The 26655-nt window shown below is 39.3% G+C and overlaps 2 protein-coding genes and 2 pseudogenes across 4 annotated transcripts; 3 read left to right on the top strand and 1 right to left on the bottom strand.

The window, feature by feature from the left end:
• The first annotated feature begins 554 nt into the window (after window positions 1-554).
• On the top strand, window positions 555-4332 carry LOC114273316 (uncharacterized). The gene is made up of 9 exons (XM_082878201.1): window positions 555-683; window positions 857-950; window positions 1139-1226; window positions 1780-1959; window positions 2046-2228; window positions 2429-2602; window positions 2695-2849; window positions 2963-3089; window positions 3819-4332. The coding sequence occupies exons 2-9, from the start codon at window positions 916-918 to the stop codon at window positions 3831-3833; spliced, it is 957 nt and encodes a 318-aa protein (XP_082734327.1). The 5' UTR covers window positions 555-683; window positions 857-915; the 3' UTR covers window positions 3834-4332.
• A 4712-nt stretch (window positions 4333-9044) lies between these two features.
• On the bottom strand, window positions 9045-10026 carry LOC114273315 (protein CLT2, chloroplastic pseudogene; annotated as a pseudogene). The gene is made up of 3 exons (XR_014334872.1): window positions 9452-10026; window positions 9174-9273; window positions 9045-9086 (listed from the first exon to the last, which is right to left on the bottom strand). The product of XR_014334872.1 is annotated as a protein CLT2, chloroplastic pseudogene (transcript).
• A 437-nt stretch (window positions 10027-10463) lies between these two features.
• LOC145794899 (uncharacterized) lies at window positions 10464-12772 on the top strand. The gene is made up of 3 exons (XM_082877234.1): window positions 10464-10712; window positions 10786-11503; window positions 11824-12772. Exons 1-3 carry the CDS (start codon window positions 10464-10466, stop codon window positions 11856-11858), a joined length of 1002 nt encoding a protein of 333 aa, XP_082733360.1. The 3' UTR covers window positions 11859-12772.
• Window positions 12773-15168: 2396 nt separating this feature from the next.
• LOC114273320 (E3 ubiquitin-protein ligase UPL2-like) lies at window positions 15169-26594 on the top strand (annotated as a pseudogene). Its single transcript, XR_014334871.1, has 10 exons — window positions 15169-15189; window positions 16013-17154; window positions 20499-22221; window positions 22418-23484; window positions 23560-23859; window positions 23937-24147; window positions 24395-24547; window positions 24647-24786; window positions 26061-26167; window positions 26300-26594. The product of XR_014334871.1 is annotated as an E3 ubiquitin-protein ligase UPL2-like (transcript).
• The last annotated feature ends 61 nt before the right edge of the window (window positions 26595-26655 follow it).

Below are 26655 nucleotides of genomic sequence, written 5' to 3'. Positions count from 1 at the left end.
CTCAACCCGAGCAACCCGAGCCCAGCCCAAATTTTTTTAGGGCTTGGACAAAATATTTTCAAATTCGGTACGGATTTGGGAAAAAATTCAAAAGCCCGAATTAAATTTGGGCGGGCTTGGACAAAGATGTCAAACAACCCGAGCAACCCGAAGTCCGAATTATATATATATATATAGATAAATAAAAATATTAAATATACATATAAATTATTAGCCATTACATGATATTAAAGTAATTTATATTGTTAAATCATATTAAATATATATTATATATACAAATAACATAAAATCTTACTTTTTTTTTTCTTTTTATTTTCATTCATAAATTGTAAGGACTACTATAGTGGCATCTTTCATACATTATATAAATTATTTATTTTGATGGTATTAATAATTTTCTATAAATAAATAAAAATTATAAATAGAGTCAAATTTTAATAATTTAATAATGTAACTAAAAAAAAAGTAAAATTCATTTACAACTCGGACAATTCAGATTTAACTCGAATCGAGCTTGTGCAGATAATCTCAAATTACAATTCAGGTCTCAACCCAACTTAGACTAACCTTCTAACCCGACTAACCCGACTGAACCTGCCTGCGTTTCACCCGTATTTATAACCAGTTAGGGTTTAAGAAGCAGACGAAGAGGAAGAAGAGTTTAATCCACAAGGACGATTCAGGTTAGGCATCTTCGTACGTGCATATATTTTCTTGGATTGATTTGATGAAAAATAGTTCGTGAATTTTCCGAGAAAATATATCGTCTTCTCATTCTCATTCACTTGTTGATTTCCTGGATGAATATCGCATATTGAAGCTTATAACAGAAGATTTTCGATGTCTGTTCAACCAGGTTCGGAAAAAGATTTATTTTTCTATAAATCTGAGGCTAATTGTTGCTTCGAAGACGTCATGGAGGAAACAGATAACTCTGAGAGACTAAACAAGTAAGCTCAATTGCGCGCACACACACACATATCTATATCTGTTTTCCGTGCTTTCAAATATTTTGTATACCCTCAGTTTGATAGCTTAAAGTTAGAGCTAGGCATATGAATTTGTGAGGCTCAAGTTTTCGGCTTGTATTGTTATGGGATGAAGCCTAATGATGTTGTTCTAATTTGGGTTGTTTCAGAGAAGCTCCTCGGTTATGTGCGGTATTGAAAGAAATGAAGGAAGGATTAGATATGTTGAGGAGTAAAGTGCAAGCTTTAACTGCAAAGGTTGGAAACACTCTTTTTAAGTTAATTTTTTTGAAGGCATTTTATAGTTCCTGTTCTTAAATGCATAAGCTAATTGAATTTTAAAAGGAAAAAAATAACAGAAAAACGGCAAGTTCATGATTTTCAATTGTCCGTTGGAAATAATTTGTTTAGAGGCAAGAAAATCTGGAAAATAAAAAGAAAAAGCTTAGAGGCATTGAATATAACATTAGTGCTTTTCGAATGCGTGTGCTTGTGTAGGCATGTGTCTATATGTGTGTGCAATAGCATATGACACTTTTATCATTTACACAAGTTGTGTTGAAGGTATTGTTTGGGGAGGATTAAGAAGAAGCTTCTGAGAACTGGCAAAATGTTGTTGCTTTGAGAATAATGAGAGATTGCTTTGTAACCACTCCTGATTTGATCATCATCAAGACACCATCACTAGCATTACCACTGTCGTTAACAATGCATTGTTGCAAACTTTTCACAGCTGTAAATATCACAAAATTTGGTAAACCATTTGTGTAATTTATGTTGTTTACTTAATATTGGTAGATTTGTCTATTAGGTGAGAGAAGATCATTTTCCAACTGCAGATGGGATAAGTTACCTGGAGGCCAAACATTTGCTGCTTTTAAACTATTGCCAGTCACTTGTCTATTATTTGCTTCGCAAGGCAAAAGGTTTATCAATTGAGGGACATCCTGTTGTTCGGAGCCTCGTGGAGATAAGATTATTTTTGGAGAAGGTGTTGATCTGTTTATTTTTCATCTTATTAATCTTCATACTTGATTAATGATTTCACAAAACTCATAATCATTTTGCTTCATCCAGGTTCGCCCAATTGACAAAAAGCTACAATACCAAATTCAGAAGCTCACAAAGGTTGCAGCTGGTGTAGTGGATAAAGTAGGCTCAAGTGAGAAGGAAGAAGATGCAACTCAGAAGACAGACGATCTGTTGAAATATCGCCCAAACCCAGACATGCTTGTTAGCAAAATAAATACAAGTCATGAGGTGAGTAGAAGGTATTTAAGAAGCACTTTATATTTAAGGATGATGGAGATAAAGGCCTGAAGAGGTTGGGACGAGTATTTAATTTACACATCGAAGTTGACATCCTTGTTCATTTTCTGCAATGTTTCCTTAAAATAAATCATTAATTAAAGAACAATTTGAAAATTTTGTTTTATTAAGTCCATCTCCATGAATTATAGGATGGTGGTGGTGTGTATCGACCCCCGAAATTCGCACCTACTTCTATGGAGGAAGATAAGGTTTCAAAACAGGAAAGAAATGCAATGAGGAAGGATAAAGCAGTTTTGCGAGAAGCTAGGCAAAGTGCATATGTGAGAGAACTGATGGACGACCTCGAGGGAAGACCTGAAGAGGTGAGTTGTGGATTGCCATTAATTGTGTTGCTAATTTTGGATGACTGCAAGATTGTTATGTTAGTTTTTAAATGACTATGATTGAAACACAGGTGAGAGAAATTGTTGGAACTGAAAGTAGAGAAGTTATTAGATATAGGGCCAAGATGGAAGAGCGTGCAAGGCGAGAAGAGGAGCTTTTTACTCGTGCCCCTCTGACAAAGGTGGAGAAAAATAAAATGAAACACTTGAAGAAGTCAAGAAATGGGTTAGTGCAATAAAATATCAACCCTTATATAATGTTCTCCTTAACTTTTGGTGGTCTGTAAAATTTATTAAGCTGATAATCTGGCCTGATGGTGCATCATTTGTTTGTACCAGGTTGCTTGGTCTGACAGACAGTTTTTATGATGAAATTAAAAGTTTACCCTTGGAGGACAATGTTGGTGAGCAAATGACAGGCTTTGGCAATGACAATAGTGGAGAAAGAAGACCAATGAAACGGAAGGTAATTGAATTTTTTAAATTATTATGGTATCTATTTCATGTTTATTAAACATATTTCGTGCCTGACAAATTCTCTCCTTAGAATCGTTATACATTACCTTGACTAATATTTTTCTTTTGCATTATCTTTTTAGTATTGTTTACAACTTTGAAGTGGGCAACACTTGATTACAGAGCTTCATAAATTGATCTAACAGGACCATGTGCACACTTTATCTATGATTTAAATTCCCAGGACTAAAACTGGGTGGATTTGGTTGGCTTATGAGTCTGATCAGGCCCACCCCGAGATCTACTTAAGAAAAATTTCAAGCTGTTTTGTTTTATATAGAGCATACTTCTAATTCAGCCATGTGAATTGCTTGCACACACTTAAGAAAATTTTCAAGCTGTTTCATTCTCTGTATGTACCATGCTTACAATTTATGTATATTTGAGTGGTTTCGACTAGTAAGAGTGGGTTTTGGCATAGCGGTAAGGTTGCTCTATTGTGACTTGCACGTCATGGGTTAAAAACAAAGGAACAATATCTCTACACGCGGGGTAAGACTGCTTATTTCTGACCCTTCTTGGCTCCTGCAGTGGGACTTGTCATAAATGTATATGTTAATGTCTGCACTTCTGTATATACTCTAATTTATTTATCTTCAGTTTCATTTTGAGCTTTTACATGGCAAAGACATATAGAGAATTTATGCTTCATGCTTTGGATAATTTTGCTGGTTTACAGAGGAGGAAGCATTAGGGACAAAAAGCTCAAATCTTTTGGTTTGCATAGCAGTTGGATGCACTGGAGTAGTTTGGTAGGGAATTGAGAGCTTGTATTGGCACCTAAAATTTAGGTTTCTTACAACAGTTGTATGATGTATCGTATAATCTTATTTATCCGGCTTTCCTTTCGGAGTTCATCTGTCAGACAAACTGCATTGAAACTTAAAGGAGTTGCTGCTAGTCTGATACATTGGTTTTTGGACAAGTGCTAGTCTGATACATTTGCCTTCTAGTATAATAGTGGCATTCATCAGAATTCTACGGGTGCACAATTTCCAGATGCGAGATTTTTATGTGCTTTTAATTGTTTGGGTCAGTTACAATGGTGTTTCACACAGGTTGTTGGTTTTTTATTTTTACTCAATACTGCCTGTGCTTTAGTCAATATGGTTTTTCCATTTTTTAGTACTGGAGATACTGGATTTTTTTTTTTTTTTTTGTTGATCTGAAGAAACTGGAATTTGTTCCTGCAAGATCCTCTCTCTCTCTCTCTCTCTCTCTCTCTCTTGCTCATTTAGATTTTTGCAAAATTTGACAGCCAAAAGGCTTGTTTGGTTGTGTTTTTGTTGTATTGTTTTGTTCTTTCAGAAATAAGAACAATGAAAAATTTGAATATACCCATTTTTTTCATATAGTTCTTATTTTTTGGTTTTTAATGAAAATTTACAAATAACTTATTGATATTTCCTAAACAGGGTTTTTTATAGATTTTTTTTTTTAGAAAACAATTTTCAGAAACGGTTGGCCAAATATATATATATATATATATATATTTGTATTTAAAAAAAAAAAAAAAGCAGAAAACAAGCACAAATATACAACTCATTCTCTTGCCTGGCATGGGCACGAGGAATTTCCGTTACATATTAAGCTAGTAAATTTTGTGTCATTGAGACAAAAACTGTTGTTGAAGACTGGAAGAGCACCCATTGAAAATTTTAAGGGAGAAATACATTTAGATAGCAGAAAGAGAAAATAAATTACTAACACATGAGAGAGTGCAAGGGACATTTGTATTCCTACAGTCTTTCATTTGCATTCCCTTACTAATATACTTGCACTTCGTGTGTTCGTAATTTTTTTCTTTTTTTCCATATGCTATGTCTTCCAAATTTTAATTCCAACAAAATCTTTAAACCTAGCAAGACTATAGATGAGTCTTTAAAATATGTTTTCTAGCATGTCATCTCCCAAATTTTAATTCCTACAAAATCTTTGAAGTTAGCAAGACTATAGATGAGTCTTTAAAATATGTTTTCTAGCATGCCATTTGATTAGTTACATTACTTAATATTGAGATTTCTATTGGCAACCTGCAATTTTGAGTTAAAGAGTGTCCTTTGAAAATCACAAGAGAATATTCATTTTGAGGGCATTTTTGTCTTTCCACAATAAAATAACTAGCCCTGGCAATTGGGTCATCTATACCTTGAACTATATTTGGATCCTTTCTTTTTTCTATTCTCTCCACAAATCCAACATCCAAACAAAGGTATAAAATATTGTTGATAGTTACAAACCAAAATCCAGATACAATTTTATTTTAAAATTTACGACAATCCATTTGTGTGTGTGTGGGTGGGTACATTGGAGGGGGAAGGGGAGTTCAAACCTGTAGCCTTCTAGTAAAGTAGACGGGTTCGACTAATGTAAACCCCTAACAATGAGTTGGAAGGATTTATCGTACACAAATGTATTCATTAAAGAGAACACAATGAATTCAGTATGTTAGTATATTATTGTATATTAGTGATTAGTATCTTTAGTATATTATGTACATCTAGTAGTGTTAGTCATAATTGTTAGTGTATCATTATGTCTAGCTTTCATAATGAGTGTTCCCCATTTGCTTTATGCTAACATAAAAATTGTTTCAAGGCCTAGTTATCCTATTATCCTTATTGATAACAGGTACACGTGTTAGTTTCGCAACTTTTGGGGGGAAAAGGAAGCATGTCTTGGCAACTTTTTTGTTCCCTAAAGCAGTAGGGTTCATTTCTGTCAACTAATTGTCTTCTTGTTGTATAAAGTGGGTTCTTGGGGAAGAAATGGGAAATACCTTTTCCGCTGCTAGTAAAACTTGAGAAATTCTGATTTCATATGCAGCAGCACATTGCTATCTTTTCCCCATCCCTTACGCAATAAACTGCTAAAATACTGATCTAGTTACAATATTGAATCAATGAGTTTTCAGTTTTCTTATTATTGAATGCCCATTTTATAAATGTATTGGAAGTCCACATTTTCCTTCTGCGCGTGCCAAGGAGTCCCTTCTTCCTCGTTGGCAGTATGATTCTTGTGGTTGGTCTCATTCTTTACAACATACCTCTGCCTCTCAAGCAAGACTCTGAAATTGACTAACAATTACTATGGCATTTCATATTCTTCTGTTGTAAATATTGTGTAAGATAAATTGATATAGAGAGAAATTGTATGTATTATGATTGATGTTATTGATTGATGTATGTTATTGTATATATTACAAGGAAATGTGCACTCTCTTTTATAGAGAGGAAAAGATACATAGGGTGCCAATTAGCACCGAAAGCATAAAGCAAATGGAGAACACTCATTATGAAAGCTAGACATAATGATACACTAACAATTATGACTAACACTACTAGATGTACATAATATACTAAAGATACTAATCACTAATATACAATAATATACTAACAGCCCCCCTCAAACTCAAAGAGGATAGGTACTAACCAACTTGAGTTTGGAGAGAGTAACAAAACAGGAAAGTAAATTGATAAAAGAAAATAAAATAGGATAAGAGACACTGTATGGTCGTATCGAACCGTTGGTGAAGACACTGTATGGTTGTGTCAGACCGTTGTAGGAGCTAACCGGAATCAATGTCGGGACAGTTTATGGGGTCATGCCGGACCATTGTAGAAGCTGACCGGAATCAATGTCGGGATAGTTTACGGGGTCATGCCGGACCGTTGTAGAAGCTGACCGGAATCAAATGTCGGGACAGTTTATGGGGTCATGCCAGACCGATGTAAAAGCTGACTGGAATCAATGTTGGGACAGTTTACGAGGTCATGCCGGACCGATGTAAATGCTTGTGGTGGTGCACCAAGGAGGCGACTTAGGGAGTGCGCCATGTGGTGGCTTGGGTGGTTCGCATGGTGTGTAACCATGCGCACCATGATATATGTATAACCCCCCCTAAAACTCAAATAGGTGTGAAGATAGAAACCTATTTGAGGTTGAAATAAAGTGAGTGATAAAGGGGATCAAGACAGTTTACGGGGTCATGTCGGACCGATGTAGCAGACACTGTGTGGTCGTGTCAGACTGTTGGAGAAGACAGTTTATGGGGTCATGGCGGACCGTTGTAAAAAGTCGCACCCTCAAAAGTCGTGCCCAATCTATCAAAAGGCGTGTCATCAAAAGGCGTGCCCAATCCATAAAAAGGTGTGCCGGACATGATGGCGAGGCACGTGAGCGCTTTGGCTTGCGCGCCCGTTTTGTTGTCTGGCATCGAGTGGCGCGCGATGCGCGTATCTGCCCTGGCTATTTAAACCAAGGTTGAGGCAGAGGCTGTGCAAACCAGTCTGAAACCGCTGAACATCTGCGTTCTTAAACATTCTGTAACCAACCCTGCTCTGAAACACTCAGCAAACCAAAACATGGCCTCTTCTTCCCGTTCAGCTACCCAGACCATAGCATCTTCTTCCCGTGGTCTGCTCACCCTCTTTCCAGACATGAACGAGTCCACAAGAGAGATAACTGGTGCGGTGACCAGTGAACCTCAACCAAACACCTCTGTTTTTGCTCCGTTGAACTTTCCGATGCGGTCTGTGGAGCAAAAAATGGCGGTGCAAACTGATATTGAGGCCAATCAGTATACTTTGAAGTCATGCGTGGAGACGATGACGGCAGTCACAAACTTGTCGCACCGGCTTCAAAGTAGGACAAATGAGGTGCAGCAGTTAAACGCCCAACTGGCTCTGCTCCAGCGCATGTATAAGGATGCGCGAGCAGAGATAAGTGTGCTAAAGGCGGAAAATAAGGAGCTGAAGCGGAAGGCCACCGTGATGTTCCGATTTGGAGGTCCGCCATATGCTGCAGTTGAGGAGCAGGGAGTAGTGATCGTGCCCAGTGGAGGGGGAAACACGGAGGCAACACCGTCAAGGGCCGCCCAGGACGGAGGCAAGAAGAAGAGACCGGCGGCAGAGTAGAGAAGAAAAATCCCGCCTGTGGATGTGGTTGTTCGTTTGTATTTTTTTTTTTTTTTTTTGTGTGGTTTTTTTTTTTTTTTTTTGTGTGGTTTTTTTTTTTTTTTTTGTTTTGTGGTTGATGTGTAAAAGTGTGATCGGGGTTGATCCCGTCATGAAAAAAAAAAAAAAAAAAGGACAAGTTTGTGGAATGAAAACCGAGATGGTTGTTTTTTTTCATGACATAGGGTGCCAATTAGCACCGAAACAATTTTTATGTTTATTTTTTATTTTCCCTAAAAGACAAATCACCATCTTTAATTTATTTGTCTGCATACAATCTATTTATGCCGTATATTAAGTCAGAAAGTCAATGAAAATTTCCCACATTTCAGGCATTTCATAAAAATACAGAAGCAAATAGCAAGACATAATTTGGTTACCTATGTGCATCTGCATGTGTTATGTGTGTGTACATGTAATGGAACTCAAACCAAGATATGATTGGCCATCTGTCCACATATATGAATGTATGTAACTATTGCAAAGGCAACAGAAATTACCTAGAGTATGGGCTCCAATATTGAAAAAGCAACCGGCTCCACTCTTTATGTACGTAGGCAGTAGGGAAAATGGTATGCCTTTCGAGCTTGACAGGAAAGGCAGAAAGAGAAACACAGAGCCTAGAAATCAAAGGAAATATTATAATTCAATGCTGAAAAATATTGAAAAATATCATATTCTATATGAGATTTGAGATTCCTTAGCGTGCCAAAAATTGTTTTAATAAAGCTGTGATATGCTGGGAAGAATGCACAGCCAACAAAATTGATTAATACGTATATAAAACAAGATATCCTGGCAAGCCATATGAAAATTACCTGGAATCCAGATCCAAATGAATTTACAACAAATATGTCGAGCAACTTTCCCTGCACAGGTTGTCAAATTTTTGAGAATTTTTAAAACTATACAAACAGATTAAATGGCGTCATTGACTGGAAAAATTAAAACTATACCTTGAGGCGGTTTGCAGCATTAATGAAGACAGATTCCTATTCAAACGCATGACAATTAAAGGTTAATTATTTTCCTCATAAGGGGTACTTCTAATATGGCACAACAACCATGCAGTGTATAACCTTGAGAATAGATGCACCAGCTTGAAAAGCACTTGAAACAATCATTAACACTGGCCACACAAATCCAATTCCCGATAGCATTTGGCCGGTGTCTGATCCACTGGAGTAATAAAGCACAAAAGGAACTATAAGGGATGTTATCTATAGCAAGATGAAAGGATAAGTAGACGAAACACAGAAATATGGTGCATAAAAATACTAATTATTTACACTCAAAAATTCAATTTTGGAGACAAGGCCAACCATGCTTCTCAAACCATTGGAAAAGATTGAAATACCTTGCAACTGCTACAACTACTCCAGCAGCAACAAGTAAGCAGCCAGCAATCCTATTCCACAAGTACTTTCTCCCCAGGAGAAGGACAGAAAAGGCCAACTGCCACACCAAAAATGTCTGCAACGAAAACCCACAGGAAGAAGCAATTAAGAAGATAAACATTGCCCATACTATTTGAGGCCCCTATTTGACTTATATCAAAACTCTACCAAGTGCACAATAAATTTTACCAATGTCAAGACCACAATACAAGCATAGAGATATCCATTTCCCCAATTCTTTTAATTGGAAAATATGTTCCTCAGCAAGTTTTGATAGATGCGTGTATCAATAGATATTTGAAGTCAGGCAGCAAATCAACAATGGCTTCCCATTTCTAGATAGCAGTTCCAAATTAAGAAGGCAAGTTTTGCCAGACTGCACCAAGCAAGGACACATCCACGCACAAGTGCATTACAAATCATGCAAATACGCCACAGTAGAGTAGTCTTATGGAGGGTTAGTTCCAACTGCTATTTGCTGCAACTGTCACTAAGATCTATGAATATTATATCTAAGATGGGCCATCCTCTAATAAAAATATATTGGAAATCAAGCAAGCTATTTGTTAATGTAATAAAACCAACTGCATGCTTATATCATTAATATATATTTAATAGGTAGTGCTTCTCCATCAGATGATTTATTGTAGTGCTTTAGGTAGTGCCTTCAACTTTCGGCTAGTGCCTTCAACTTTCGGCTACTTTGTATTTTTATATGTTTGCTTTCATAATGTAGTATCATAATGATGTTGTATTAGCTCTCCTATATAATGGAGCCTTCTCTTCATGTTTAATACATAATTGAATCACAGAGTGTATTAGCTCTTTCAATCACTCTCTCTCTCAATATTTATTTCATGGTATCAGAGCAGGTGTAATCCTGTCTCATCATCAATATTTTTTTTTGTTGTCTCTCTCTTCTACTCAAATCTATTCTTCTATTTCATGCCTAAATACGGTCCAGCTTTTGGAATGGCTATCGACTCATCCTCCTCTTCTTCTGATATTATCATCTCATCATCTTTATCCTCTCATCAAATGGAAACCTCTCATCTTCCGATCACCGCCCATAAACTGAATGGGCAAAATTATTTGCAATGGTCTCAATCCATATTAATGTTTATACGGGGAAAGGAGAAAGACGACTACATCACCGGAGCCTCAGCACTACCAGAAACCACAGCATCAACCTACAAAAGGTGGATAGCTGAAAATAACATGGTCATGTCGTGGCTCGTCAACTCTATGACCACTGACATTGGCGAAAATTTTCTGTCATTTGATACTGCCAAAGAGATCTGGGACATGGCAAAAGAAACGTTTTCAGACAAGGAAAACACATCTGAAAATCATCCAGCTTGAAAGCTCCCTCCACGATTTACGTCAAGACAATCTTACGGTAACTGAATATTTCAATACCCTTACTCGTCTATGGCGTCAACTTGATACGTTTGAGGTTCATAACTGGCAGTGTGTTGCTGATGGTTTGTTGTATAAAAAGATTGTCGAAGGGAAGCGTGTGTTTACATTCTTGTTAGGATTAAACACAAATCTTGATGAAATCAGAGGAAGAATTATGGGAGTAAAACCGCTACCTAGCCTTAGAGAGGCATTCTCTGAAGTCCGTCGCGAAGAAAGCCGGAAAAAACTCATGATGGGATCCCATCAACAACTGAATATGGCAGAAAGCTCGGCTCTTAAGACTCAATTCGCTCCTATTGACAACCGTCAGAAAAATAAAGGAGGTAGGCCTTGGTGTGATCATTGTAGAAAGCCGGGTCACTCGAGAGAAACTTGCTGGAAGATTCATGGAAAGCCAGCAGATTGGAAGCCACGTCAGCCTCTTGAGAAAGAAGGACGAGGTAATCATGTAGGTACAAATGAACGATCACCACAACCTGAAGCAAGCCCTTTCACCAAGGAGCAAATGGAGATGCTCCAGAAACTACTACAGTCACAATCTGGTTCGTCTTCCAACCACATCATTGGATCCGGAACCTTGGCTCACAAAGGTAATTCTTTGAACGCCTTTACTGTTGGTAAGAAACGTAAAAAACCTTGGATTGTGGACTCAGGAGCATCTGATCATATGACGGGAGATGCAACAATTTTTGATACATATAGCTCATGTCAAAATAATTTAACGGTCCGAATAGCAGATGGTTCACTATCAAAGGTTGCTGGTATAGGTTCAGTTGTGCTGTCTAGGAATCTTATTCTCAACTCTGTTCTCCTTGTTCCTGACTTGGACTGTAATTTATTGTCAATTAGTAAACTCACTAAGGAAAAGAGGTGTGTTACTAATTTTTTCTCCACTCATTGTGAATTTCAGGATTTGGATTCGGGGAAGACGATTGGCAATGCTGAGGAATGCTCTGGACTCTACATCCTTAAGGAACGCCACTATCCACAGGAACAACCTCAAACGGCAATTCGTGGTAGTTCTTTTTCGGTTTCGTGTCAAAATAACGATAGAGCAATTATGTTGTGGCACTATCGCTTAGGTCATCCGAATGTTATGTATCTCAAGCATTTATTTCCTTCATTATTTAAAACTCCAAAACCTTTTGATTGTGAAATCTGTCAATTGTCTAAGCATGTACGGTCCCTTTTTCCCATTCAATCCTATAAAGCGTCTCGTCCATTCTCACTAATTCATAGTGATATCTGGGGTCCATCAAGAATAAAAAATGTAACTGGTACTAGGTGGTTTGTCTCATTCATAGATGATCATACTAGATTAACTTGGGTCTTCCTCATGAAAGACAAATCTGAAACAAGCCAAATTTTCAAAAATTTTCAAATTATGATTCAGACACAATTCCAGTCAAAAATCCAAATTCTAAAATCTGATAATGCTCGGGACTATTTCAACTCCATTCTAGGAGAATTTTTAGCCAAAGAAGGGATAGTTCACTTAAGTTCATGTGTTGACACCCCACAACAAAATGGCATCGCTGAACGGAAAAATAGACATTTGTTAGATGTTGCTAGATCGCTAATGTTTTCCACAAATGTTCCACAATTCTTCTGGGGGGAAGCTGTTCTTACAGCAGCCTACCTTATCAATAGGATGCCATCTAGGGTACTACAATTCCAAACTCCTTGTCAACTTCTCCTAAAATCCTTTCCAACTACTCGCCTCATCTCCACTATCCCACCAAAAATTTTCGGGTGTTCTGTCTTTGTTCATATCCATCAACAGTATCGAAGTAAACTTGATCCTAGGTCGCTCAAGTGTATCTTCATTGGGTATTCGTCACATCAAAAAGGGTATAAGTGTTACTCTCTGGTCACAAGGAAATTCTACAATTCCATGGATGTCACATTTTTTGAAACCCAGTCTTACTACCCTAAAATCGTTCTTCAGGGGGAGACTCCACCCCAGGAAAATCAATTTTGGACCCTTGAGTCATTTAGTGAGCCATCCATCACCACCAAGAATCCCACACCTCCTGAGTCATTGAATCAATCTTTACCTGCCGAAAATTCTGAGTTCATTGTTGACTTGCGGGATAATGAGCACATCCAAGAGGAAACGGAGGAAGGAGCAATTTCTCAACAATCCCATGAGGCTGAACCGGGTTCTAATCCAAGCAACATTCCAGGTGACAATCTTCCTCCCACAGATAGTACTGATAATTCTGAGTTAGAAAATAGTATTCTTAATATGCTCATAGCTTGGAGAAAAGGAGTTAGATCATGTACTCAGCATCCCATTGGGAACTTTATTTCTTATGATAAGCTATCACCTTCGTTTCGTGCCTTCACGTCTAGCATCACGGAGATACCCATTCCTCGGAATATTCAGGAAGCTTTCAAGTATCCGAAGTGGAAGGCGGCAGTCAATGAGGAAGTTCGGGCTCTGGAAAAGAATGGTACTTGGGCAATTACTGATCTTCCAAGAGGTAAGAAACCAGTTGGGTGTAAGTGGATTTTCACAGTAAAACACAAGGCATATGGTAATGTAGAATGTTATAAAGCTCGGTTGGTCGCCAAAGGATTCTCCCAATCCTATGGCATTGACTATCAAGAAACCTTTGCTCCAGTTGCCAAGCTCAACACTGTTCGTGTACTTTTATCCTTGGCAGCTAATCTCGATTGGACACTTCACCAACTTGATGTGAAAAATGCCTTTCTCAATGGTGACTTAGAGGAAGAAGTTTACATGGACATTCCTGCTGGACTTGAGACAACATTAAATTCCAACAAAGTTTGCAGACTCCAAAAATCCTTGTATGGTCTCAAACAATCTCCCAGGGCCTGGTTTGAACGGTTCACTAAGGCAGTGAAAGGGTACGGTTTTGTTCAATGTCAATCCGATCATACATTATTTGTGAAGCACTCCCTAGGAGGGAAATTGGCAATTATCATTGTTTATGTGGATGACATAATTCTAACAGGTGATCATGAAGAGGAAATTGGCTTACTTAAAAAATTCCTCACAAAGGAATTTGAGATTAAAGATCTTGGAAACCTTAAGTACTTTCTTGGAATGGAGATTGCTAGGTCAAAGAAAGGTATAGCAGTCTCACAACGTAAATACGTTCTAGACTTACTGAATGAAACAGGGATGCTAGGATGCAAGCCGGCAGACACACCTATGGACACAACTATCAAACTGGAAGAAAGTGACGGTAGTGCACCAAGTGATAAAGGGAGATATCAACGTCTTGTGGGAAAACTCATTTATCTTTCTCATACAAGGCCAGACATCGGCTTCTCTGTTAGTGTGGTCAGTCAATTCATGAATAATCCAACCGAAAAACACATGACTGCTGTGATCAGAATATTGAGGTACCTAAAAAGGACACCGGGAAAGGGTCTCTTCTTCCAAAGAACAACAAATAGAAAAATTGAGATTTTTTCAGATGCAGATTGGGCCGGTTCATTGACTGATCGAAGATCAACTTCTGGCTATTGTTCGTTTGTTTGGGGGAACGCGGTTACATGGCGAAGCAAGAAACAGTCAGTGGTAGCCCGTAGTAGTGCTGAGGCAGAATTTCGTGCTATGGCACTAGGTATCTGTGAGGGAATCTGGTTGAACAGGATGTTAGAAGAATTACGGGTTCCATCTGAGCATCCCATGGTTTTATACTGCGACAACCAAGCCGCCATCAGTATAGCTAAGAATCCGGTTCATCATGATCGAACGAAACACGTGGAGATAGATCGACACTTTATCAAGGAAAAGATTGAAGAAGGCGTTTTTCAAGTCAGCTACACTCCAACAAACTATCAAAAGGCTGACATTCTCACAAAAGCTCTTGCTCGCGTTCACTTCGAAGATCTGACGGAAAAATTGGGAATGATTAATATCTACAACGTAGCTTGAGGGGGAGTATTGGAAATCAAGCAAGCTATTTGTTAATGTAATAAAACCAACTGCATGCTTATATCATTAATATATATTTAATAGGTAGTGCTTCTCCATCAGATGATTTATTGTAGTGCTTTAGGTAGTGCCTTCAACTTTCGGCTAGTGCCTTCAACTTTCGGCTACTTTGTATTTTTATATGTTTGCTTTCATAATGTAGTATCATAATGATGTTGTATTAGCTCTCCTATATAATGGAGCCTTCTCTTCATGTTTAATACACAATTGAATCACAGAGTGTATTAGCTCTTTCAATCACTCTCTCTCTCAATATTTATTTCAAAATAGGTAGCAAAAGCAATGCAAAGCATTGATATGAAGGTTTGTCATGCCACAATGAAAAAGGTAGTCCGAGAATGATAGTTTATAGATTGGATGCTGATCAACAGGGTTAAACAATTTCGTCAAAGCAGATAAGTGTGGAACTTTGCCAACTCTATGTGAGAGAGGTCTATACTCAGTAAGAGGCCAAAAAAAAAACAAAAAAAATCGTACTCTCCTCTCTCCAATCCCTGTGCAGTAGTTGCCACTGTTACCAGGATTGTTGCATGTCCCAAATGCACCCATGTTGTGTGAGTATCAGGTTCGTATAAGATCCTTGATCCAGTTTTCATGTTTAGATTCTTATTTTTCTTGATCCTCAACAAGCCTCATCCCAATAACTTGGGATGGGACCAGCCAAAGATCTCCTTTTTCAGAATTACACTCTATCTATTGCTTGAACCATAGACTCTAACTTTCATGACAATCTTGAGCCATGTCCTCAATGGCCTCCCTTCACCAAAATCATCCCCAGCGTCCACCATTGGTGCAGTCATCATTCTTTATTAGCAACCTAGAGTTATTTTTGGCAGTAGTAAAATAGTAAATTCAGAGAGCCATAAGTATAAGTAATGCCATTACTCAAATTATATCAGTCCTTACCATTCCATGAATCCTAAGCGAGGATTCAACAGATCCTGGTCTTAGGCATGTAACTGCACCCAAACCCATGTAATATAGGTAGTCAAGAAACCACTCTAGAGTTGTAAAGACATTCCATAAAGAAAGTTCTGAGATGTTCACCACAAGACAATTCAAAAAGAACTCAATCATGAAATCACATCATTCTTGTATTTATTATCACTTGAAAAGTGCATACTAGAATTTTACACTAATCTGTGCACTAGCTATGTCTTTGGGGAACTCTGCATCAGACGCAAAGGAAGATGTTGCTATTGAAAATAGTCAACATATTGAAGAACAGATAATTCAACCCCCTCCTGTGGAAGACTTGTTATCAATATGTACGAAGCTTTTACAAATGAAAGAATCTATTGCTTTTCCACTTCGGGACCTTTTGGTTATGTTATGCTCTCAAAATGATGGTCAATACCGGTCAAATGTTATCATGTATATTATAGAGCAGGTGAAGCTTTGTAATTCCGACAGTGGAAATGGTAACATGCTACATGCCCTTTTTCATGTTCTAGCTTTAATTTTTCATGAAGATGCAGTGGCACGAGAAGTTGCCTCGAAGGCTGGTGTGGTGAAGGTTGCCACAGATCTACTGTCACATTGGGTTTCTAGTTCATGTGACATGGAGAATTCCCAAATTCCAAAGTGGGTAACAGCAGCTTTTCTGGCTATTGATAGGCTGTCACAAGTGGATCAAAGGTTGAATGCTGATATTGCAGAGCTGCTGAAGAAGGATGATGTTGGTGGCCATCAGACATCTATAGTAATTGATGAAGATAAGAAGAACAAGTTGCAGTCATCATTGGGATTATCTTCAAAGAATATAAGTATACAGGAACAGAAGAGACTGATTGAGATTGCCTGTGGTTGTATCAGGAACAAGCTCCCTTCTGAAACAATGCATGCTGTTTTGCAGCTATGTTCTACTCTCACCAGAACTCATTCTGCAGCTGTTAGTTTTCTTGATGCTGGGGGTTTGCCTTTGCTGCTTTCCTTGCCGACAAGTAGCCTGTTTGTTGGGTTTGACAGTATTGCTGCTACTATAATCCGTCATATCCTAGAAGATCCTCAGACTCTCCAGCAAGCAATGGAATATGAGATACGGCACAGTGTTGTGGCGCTGCTAACCGACAATCCAATGGAAGACTTATCCCCCGTAATTTTCTTTCAAATTTGACTTCTGTCATCTCACGGGATCCAGTGATATTTATGCAGGCTGCTCAGTCTGTATGCCAAGTTGAAACGGTAGGTGAAACGCCGTACATTGTCCTACTGAAGGATCGTGACAAGGATAAATGCAAAGAGAAAGAAAAAGAGAAGGAGAAAGCAGTGGGGAAATGTTAAAAATCAATGTATAAAGAGAAAAAATACAGAGAGAATAAATGTATCTGATGATCTTATTATTGATTGATATTGATTGATATATGTTACAAATGTTGAGTGGCTCATTATATAGGAGAGGGTGAGTGTAGTAGGTGAGGAGTAGGTGAGGAGTAGGTGGTGGTAGGTGATGGTAAATTGGTGGTAGGTGATGGTAAATTCTAACAGCCCCCCGCAAACTCAAGGAGGATAGAAACTAACCAACTTGAGTTTGAAGAGAGGAACAAAACAAGAAAATACATAAAAAGAAAAAAGGATAGGAGACACTGTATGGTCGTGTCAGACCATTGGTGAAGACACTGAATGGTGGTGGCATAACGTTGTAGAGGACACTGTATGGGGGTGTCATAACGTTGTAGAGGACACTGTATGGTGGTGTCATAACGGTGTAGAGGACACTGGATGGCGGTGTCAGACCGATGTAGAAGACAGTTTATGGGGTCATGTCGGACCGTTGTAGAAGACAGTTTATGGGGTCATGTCGGACCGTTGTAGCAGACAATGTGGTGACAGTGGTTGTGACAGGTTACGGAGTCTTGCTGGACCCTTGTAGAAACTAACCGGAATCAATGTCGGGACAGTTTACAGAGTCTTGTCGGACCCTTGTAGAAACTAACCGGAATCAATGTCGGGACAGTTTACAGAGTCTTGTCGGACCCTTGTAGAAACTAACCGGAATCTATGTCGGGACAGTTTACAGAGTCTTGTCGGACCCTTGTAGAAACTAACCGGAATCGATGTCGGGACAGTTTACAGAGTCTTGTCGGACCCATGAAGGAGCTAACCGGAATTAATGTCGGGACAGTTTACAGAGTCTTGTCGGACCCTTAAAAAAAACTAACCGGAATCAAATGTCGGGACAGTTTATAGGGTCATGTCGGACCGATGAAAAAGTTGCACCCTCAAAAGGTGTGCCCAATTTTTCAAAAGGCGTGCCATCAAAAGGCGTGCCCAATTCATCAAAAGGGGTGCCGGACATGATGGCGAGGCACGTGAGTGCCTTGGCTGGCGCGCCCGTTTGTCGTCTGGCGCAGGGGCGCGCGATACGCGTGGTTGCCTCGGCTATAAGACGGAGGCTGAGGCTGAGGCTGAGGCAAAAAACCTGCGAGAGATATTCTGAGAGAGATTTCGGAGAGAGATTCGGTAACACTCTGTGTTCTGAGAGAGATTGCTGAGAGAGATACTGTGTAACACTCTGTTGCCGAGAAAATGGCTGCATCGTCTTCCCGCGGGCTGCTCACCCTCTTTCCCGACCTCAACGAGTCAACAAGAGAGAGAACTGGTGCGGTGGCACTGGAAACTCAACCAAGTGCCCCGGAGTTTGCTCCGTTGAACTTTCCGATGCGGTCTGTAGAGCAAAGAATGGCAGTGCAGTCAGATGTGGAAGCCAATCAGTATACTTTGAAGGTATGTGTGGAAAGCATGACGGCGGTCACAAACTTGTCGAACCGGCTGCAGAGTAGGACAAATGAGGTGCAGCAGTTAACCGCCCAGCTGGCTCTGCTCCAACGCATGTATAAGGATGCGCGAGCAGAGATAAGTGTGCTAAAAGCAGAAAATAAGGAGCTAAAGCGGAAGGCCACCGTGATGTGGCGATTTGGAGGTCCGCCACCATATGCTGCAGTGGAGGAGCAGGGGGGAGGCAACTTGCTTGGTAGTCTAGGAAACACGGAGAACGGACTGGCACGGGACACCCAAGATAAAAGTAAGAAGAAGAGACCTGCAGTAGAATAGAGAAGGGAAAAGAAAAATCCCACTGTGGGTGTGGTTGGTTTGTTTGTGGGTTTTTTTTTTTTTTGGTGTAAAATGGTGATCGGGGTGAGGCCCGATATGAATAAAATGAGTTTGCAGTTCGTCTTCTTCCTTTTTTTTTTTTTTTGTTTTTTTGTTTTTTTGTTTTTTTTTGTTTTTTTTTTGTTTTGTTTTGTTTTTTTTTTTAATAATAAGAATAATAAAAAGAAAATATGAATGGAGAAAGCATATAGTGGGAAACATGCGTGGGTGGAAAGATGGAACCAAAAAAGTATGAGTGGGAAAAAAGTAAAGGGAGAAAAGAGGAGAGAGAGGGAGATTGAGTGGGTGCAGGAGTGGGTTAAAAAAATAAAAAAGAGGATGGATGATACGGCTGCCAGGCTAGGAGATGATGATGTTTGTTTTAAAAAAAAAGAAGAGAAAAATAAAAAATCAATCACTGTGCAAAGGGAGAGAGATAGTGGGTTGATTAAAAAAAACAAGAATGTGGGTGTAGTGAACGAGGGAACTGGGTTACTGGAAGAGCTTTATCTTTCCCTTCTATCCCACTACTCAAGTTCTTTGCACATGGAAGCCAGCCACTTAGTCCAACAGCGGCACTTAAATTGGCTGGGTATGGGCTGCCATTCTCATACTTCCCAAGAGCAAAGCAAGTTGCAGAATAGAGGGCTGTTGCTGCACCCATACTAAAACCTCCAACTGCAAGCTTAATGTCAGTGGGCTCTGTGGATAACAGACTTGCAACATGTGCTGCTGTTGCATCCAAACCCTCTAAATCATCGTGAGCATTTTCCGAAAGGTCGTGTACGTCAAACCAAGCAGTAGAAGGAAAACCACCAAACAAAGATATTGGTTGAGAAGGAGCAGTTGGGCAAATCCATTTAATATTTGGAAGAGGGAGCGTCTCCAGGAGTTGGGACCAGCTGGCACCATTATCGCCGAGGCCGTGCAAACAGACTATAGTGGCCTGGTGTCTGCCTTTGGGCCTGACCACATGGGTCCTCCCAAACTCAAATGCCCTTCTAGCACTTCTCTCACCAGAACCCACGGAAGGGCCACCAAGGCTTATGATAGCTCTGTAAAAAAGTACTTGAGCACAACTTGATGAACTAATCACAGTGACTGGAAGAAGTTCCTGAGCGGTTGAGAAACAGAGGAAGTCGGAGACTCCAAGGGAGACAAGCAAGAGGAATGTAAGAAGAAGATGCAGAGGGTCGGAAGGGATGATGCCAACGAAGGTATAAAGAAGGTATGTGTAGAGGTCCAGCGGGCGGCCAAGGCGAGGCTGCCGCCCGCCGGTGAAGCGGAAGTACTAAGTTGTTAACCTTGCTCTGATACCATGTTAAAAATCAATGTATAAAGAGAAAAAATACAGAGAGAATAAATGTATCTGATGATCTTATTATTGATTGATATTGATTGATATATGTTACAAATGGTGAGTGGCTCATTATATAGGAGAGGGTGAGTGTAGTAGGTGAGGAGTAGGTGGTGGTAGGTGATGGTAAATTGGTGGTAGGTGATGGTAAATTCTAACACAGACTACTGGGAAGGCTGCTTTGGGTAATATCAACTCATCAGGTCCTGGAAATGGGCAAGGCAAACTTCCTGATACAAATTTGAAGAATGTGAAAGTTCATCGAAAACCCCCTCAGAGTTCTGTAAATGTGATTGAGCTTCTATTGGATTCAGTTATAACATTCGTGCCTCCTTTGAAAGATCACTCGTCGATGAAGGATACCTCATTAACGGACATGGACATTGATATGACTGGGAACAAGGGGAAAGGGAAGGCTGTTGTTTCTTTATCTGAGGAAGATGAGGTCAACCCCAATAACCAGGAAGTTTCTTCATCATTGGCAAAGATTGTGTTCATTCTGAAGCATTTGACAGAGGTTCTCTTGATGTATTCTTCATCTATTCATGTTCTGCTTCATCGAGATGCTGAAGTTAGTAGTTTCAGGGGCCCTCCTCAACATGCTCTTACTGGTCACTGCACTGGTGGAATATTCCATCATATTCTTCACAAGTTTCTTCCCTATTCCAGAAGTTTGAAGAAGGAAAAGAAAACAGATATTGACTGGAAGCACAAACTAGCAAGCAGGGGCAGCCAGTTTTTGGTGGCGTCTTGTGTCCGCTCCACAGAAGCAAGGAAGAGAATTTTTATGGAGGTCAATAATGTCTTTAATGAGTTTGTTGATTCTTGTACCGGTTTTAGGCCTCCAGGAAGTGATATCCCAGCTTTAATTGATCTGATCAACGATGTAGTTGCTGCTCGTACACCCACAGGTTCATACATTTCGGCTGAAGCTTCTGCTACTTGTATAGATGTTGGTCTGGTGAGGTCATTAACTCGTACTCTCCAAGTGTTAGACCTGGATCATCCTGAATCTCCGAAAGTTGTTACAGGACTTGTCAAAGTTCTTGAGATAGTAACCAAACATCCATGCAGCTGATTGTAAAACTGGCAAGGCTGAAAATGCAACAAAACCTCCTGATCAGAGTCAACTTGGTGGAACAGATAATGGTGGCAATATATCCGAGTCTATGGAAACTTCTCAACAGAATCAGAGTTCTGCAGCAGCTGACCACATTGAGTCTTTTGACACTGTCCAGAACTACGGTGGATCTGAGGCTGTTACTGATGATGTGGAACATGACCAAGATCTTGATGGAGGCTTTGATCCTGCAAATGAAGATGACTACATGCATGAAACTCCCGAGGACACCAGGGGTGTTGAAAATAGCCTTGATACTGTGGGGTTAGATTTGAAATCCAGTCACGTGACCAAGAGAATCTTGACGATGATGACGATGATGATGAGATGTCAGGGGATGATGGAGATGAAGAGGATGATGAGGAACATAATGATCTTGAAGAAGATGAAGTGCATCACCTGCCACATCCTGACACAGATCAAGATGACCATGAGCTTGATGAGGATGAATTTGATGAGGAGGTGATGGAGGCAGAGGATGAAGATGATGATGATGATGAAGAGGAAGGAGTTATACTTAGGCTGGAGGAGGGAATCAATGGGATAAATGTTTTAGATCATATTGAGGTTTTTGGTAGAGATCATAGTTTTGCCAATGATACTCTCCACGTGATGCCCGTTGAAGTTTTTGGCTCTAGACGCCAAGGGCGTACTACATCCATTTACAATCTATTGGGGAGAACTGGTGACAATACCGCTCCGTCGCAGCATCCACTCTTGGTGGAGCCTTCTTCATCACTACAGACAGCTCCTCTCAGGCAATCAGGTAACTCTACCCGGTGGTTGGTAAATTCCCTTATTTTTTTTTTTTATGTATTTGAAGTTTTCATTCTGTAACTTCTGATTTGACTCAGTGTTTTTTTGGTTGTATATAATCTGTTCTTATGATCCTGAAAGACCTTGTTGTGCAGATTCTAACATCCAAACCTTTTGCTCTACATTTTGTATTTTGTTTTCTTCAGAGCGTGATGTCGGCCATTCTGATAGGAACTCAGAGAACAACTCATCACGTCTGGATGTTATTTTCCGGTCACTGAGGAATGGTCGTCAGGGACACCGTTTCAACCTGTGGACAGATGATACCCAGCAAACTGGTGGATCAAATGCATCTGCAGTTCCCCAAGGGCTTGAAGATCTGCTTGTTTCCCATTTGAGACGGCCAGTCCCCGAGAAACCGTCTGATCAGAATACGATACCCTTGGAAACTCAAAGTAAAGGTGAGGTGAGTCCATTACAAGAATCTGCAGGGATAACCTCTGAAAATCCTGCCGAGAATAATGGCAACAGTGAAAACAATTATGTGCCTCTGCCTTCTTCTATAGTAATGGATAGTTCGGGCAATGCTGACACAAGGCCTACAATAAATGAATCTCTGCAGGGAACAGATTTAGCAAGTACACTCTCTCAATCTGTTGAAATGCAGTTTGAACACAATGATGCTGTTGTGCATGATGTTGAGGCAGTGAGCCAAGAAAGTAATGGAAGTGGAGCAACATTCGGGGAGAGCCTTCGGAGTCTGGATGTTGAAATTGGAAGTGCTGATGGCCACGATGATGGTGGAGAAAGGCAAGGTTCTGCTGATACTCGAACCAGGAGAACAAATGTGTCTTTTGCGAATTCTACTCCAGTAAGTGGGAGAGATGCATCACTTCATAGCGTAACAGAAGTTTCAGAAGATCCTAGCCAAGAACCCGATCAGGGTGGTCAATTAGAGGAGCAGCAGGTGAATGGTGATGCTGATTCTGCTTCAATTGACCCTACGTTCCTTGATGCACTCCCTGAGGAGCTGCATGCTGAAGTTCTTTCTGCTCAACAGGGTCAAGTGGCGCAGCCTTCAAATGCTGAACCTCAAAATTCTGGGGAGATAGATCCAGAATTTCTTGCAGCCCTTCCGCCTGACATTCGTGAAGAAGTCCTTGCGCAACAAGAAGCACAAAGATTACATCAATCACAGGAACTGGAAGGTCAACCTGTAGAAATGGACACTGTCTCAATAATTGCGACTTTTCCTTCAGAATTACGGGAAGAGGTTTGTTGACTATTGAAGAGTTATTCTCATCTTTCTTAATATCTGGCTTTTTACTTGATATTTGCCTTTTTGTAGGTTCTCTTGACATCCTCTCATGATATCCTTGCCAATCTCACACCAGCTCTTGTTGCGGAGGCGTCTATGTTGCGTGAAAGATTTGCAAATTGTTATAATTGAACACTCTTTGGAATGTACCCTAGAAACCGTAGGGGTGAATCTTCTCGACGAGGTGAAGGTATTGGATCTAGTCTGGATAGAGCTGGTGGAATCATTGCTCGTAGGTCTATGGGAAGTAAGCCAGTTGAAGCTGAAGGAGCTCCTCTAGTTGACACAGAAGCTCTGAGAGCCATGGTTCGGCTGTTTCGTGTTGTTCAGGTATTCATTTGGTATGATATATTCTTCCTCACATATATCGTTTGTGATCTTTATATTGATTGACATTATCTATGCAGCCACTTTATAAAGGCCAGCTGCAGAGGCTTCTCTTGAATCTATGTGTGCATAATGAAACCATAACTGCTCTGGTGAAAATCTTGATTGACATGTTGATGCTTGATATAAGGAGGCCTGTCATTGTCAATCATTTGAGTGCTTCTGAGCCATCTTATAGGCTGTATGCTTGCCAGAGTAATGTAATGTATTCTCGGCCTCAATCTTTTGATGGTAATACCTCGATGCTTTTCTCTTATCCATTGTTGGTCAATTGCATTTTGTCCTTTCATTTGTCAAATCTGGGTTGAAGTATGAACCCAGGTTTGTATTATTACATCTAAAAACTTTGCCAAAAACCCATGCCCGTGCTTGGTCTTCATGAAGTACTTTAACAAAGGTTGGTTTGAGTATTATTAACGCTTAAAACACTATAGTGCTCGTTTAGGTGATGATATGGATTGAATTAAATAAAACTTAGTTACGGGAAAGATCTATCGTTTGACTACTGCTATTCATCCTCAAATAACTGCATTTTTGGAAGGATTTAGTGAACTAATACCTAGTGATTTGATATCTATTTTTAATGATAAGGAACTGGAACTATTAATTAGTGGGCTTCCAGATATAGACTGTGAGTTTTCTTTTGTTAAATTGATTATTTTTACTTTTCATTTCTCAATCCCAGGGAAGTCAAGGGATACTTTTTTCTAATAATATCATTGCTTTTCAGTGGACGACATGAGGGTGAATACAGAGTACTCTGGGTATAGTGCTGCATCTCCTGTCATCCAATGGTTTTGGGAAGTGGTTCAAAGTTTCAGCAAGGAAGATAAGGCTCGTCTTCTGCAGTTTGTGACTGGCACCTCAAAGGTATGTTTCTGTAGTGTTTTTTTGTATCCCTCAGTTGTGCGTGATACTTTGAAGTAAATTTTTTTTTTTCTTTTATAAGTAAATTTTAACTAAGTCCATTAAGTATATGAACTGAACTGTAACTAAATCTGAAAATACATAGTAGGGAAACAACCCAGAATTGTATGAGTCATAGTAGAGACTTATATCAACATGTTTGAAATTGGAATTCAAATTGCCATGGCTTGTATGTAAGCTGTCTTATTGGTCAAAAAACAGTTCTGCGAAGCTGTTCACAATTCTAAGAACATTATGAGAGGACAACTTTATCCTTAAATGATGTTATAAAGCTAGAGAGCAACTTCTCCCTCCTTTTTTGTAGTGTCAATTTCTTTCATAAGTAGTAGACCACAATAGTTCAGAATAAAAACCATGAATGTAGGGTGAACATGGTTGCAGTTTTTGCTGGCTATGCCATGGTGTGTTTTAGTGAGTAGTCTGCAAATTGTATTTATATCAGCTTCAATTTCCATGTATCCACCATTTACCTACTGAAAAAAAATTAGAACTCCATACATCTATCAATTTAAAAATTCTTCTCTTCTTATGTCGCTAATGCAGGAAGCCCCAGCCTGGCATCTTTTTAATGACGTTAGTAAACAGCCTTATATTTATTTATGTTTTGGGTTGTAAGAAAATGTAAAACCTCTTTGACACTGATTTTCCAAAGCTTTTAATGTTTCATGAAAGCCTCTATTGGTTATATTTTTCATACACCTTATTTTGTTAGCCTACTTTTGCAAATGCACACTTTTTTTCTTTTCTCTTTGGTTGGGCCGGGGTGTGTATGTGATGTATATAAAAGCTAAAGTAATGTCCACCAACTTTTAAAATTTCACAAGAAAATAATAACTTCAAGGATAACTGCCCAAATAGATTGTGTATACAGAAAAGCATTTTTTTTATATATTTGTATTGGTGTGTACCCGTGTCTTGATTGACAGTCAAGGAACTTTAGCCCCGATGTTTCGGTCAACCCAAGGAATGACCAGTTGACCCATAAAAAGATGGGTCAACCCGCCTATTTGTCTCCATAAAATCCAACGTTTACTACTTTGTGTTTAACAGTTGCTCATTAAAAGCTCATTTCAACCTTCAAATTATTTCTCATGATGTATTAATTTGTGCCATTTTATGATGAAACATATTCATAAGAGATTGGGACTAGAGGCTTTGAACAGTTCAGACTGAACTGTTAAAGGATTCATTGTTTAAGCAATGTTGTATTCATGCAGGTACCTTTAGAAGGATTCAGCTCATTGCAAGGGATCTCAGGCTCACAGAAGTTCCAGATTCACAAGGCCTATGGCAGCCCTGATCACTTGCCTTCAGCTCATACTTGGTATCATATTCCAATCATAATTTTTCTTCGTAGTTACTTTTTTATTAGTACTGTACTTTGGTTGATAATCTTCAGTTCATAAGCGACCGTGGAAATTTACTGAATTTCTTCTTATTTATGATATATATGCAGTTTCAACCAGTTGGATCTACCGCGAGTATCCTTCTAAACAACATCTAGAGGAGAGACTGCTGCTTGCTATTCATGAAGCCAATGAAGGGTTTGGATTCGGTTGAGAATATTGCATAAAGGGTATACATAATGTACTCCTTGTAGATAAAAATGTCTCATGTCAAAAGGTTGTCATGAAATGAAGTTACACAGTGAAAGATTGCATTTGAATATTCAAGTTGATAAGGTGTTAATATACATACATAATGTACAGTGTATGGCAGTTTTTTTAATTATGCCAAATTTTTCTTGTTTACTTGTTTCCTTCTTTTTGTCTACTGAATCTATTGTTTTGTTGCTACTTGTCTCTGCTCATG

Source organism: Camellia sinensis, chromosome 7 (genome assembly GCF_055761805.1).
Source record: "Camellia sinensis isolate YWXY chromosome 7, ASM5576180v1, whole genome shotgun sequence".
NCBI classification, from domain to species: Eukaryota; Viridiplantae; Streptophyta; class Magnoliopsida; order Ericales; family Theaceae; genus Camellia; species Camellia sinensis.
The sequence above is the reverse complement of the archived record's forward strand: the minus strand, read 5'-3'. Positions and strand labels throughout refer to the sequence as shown.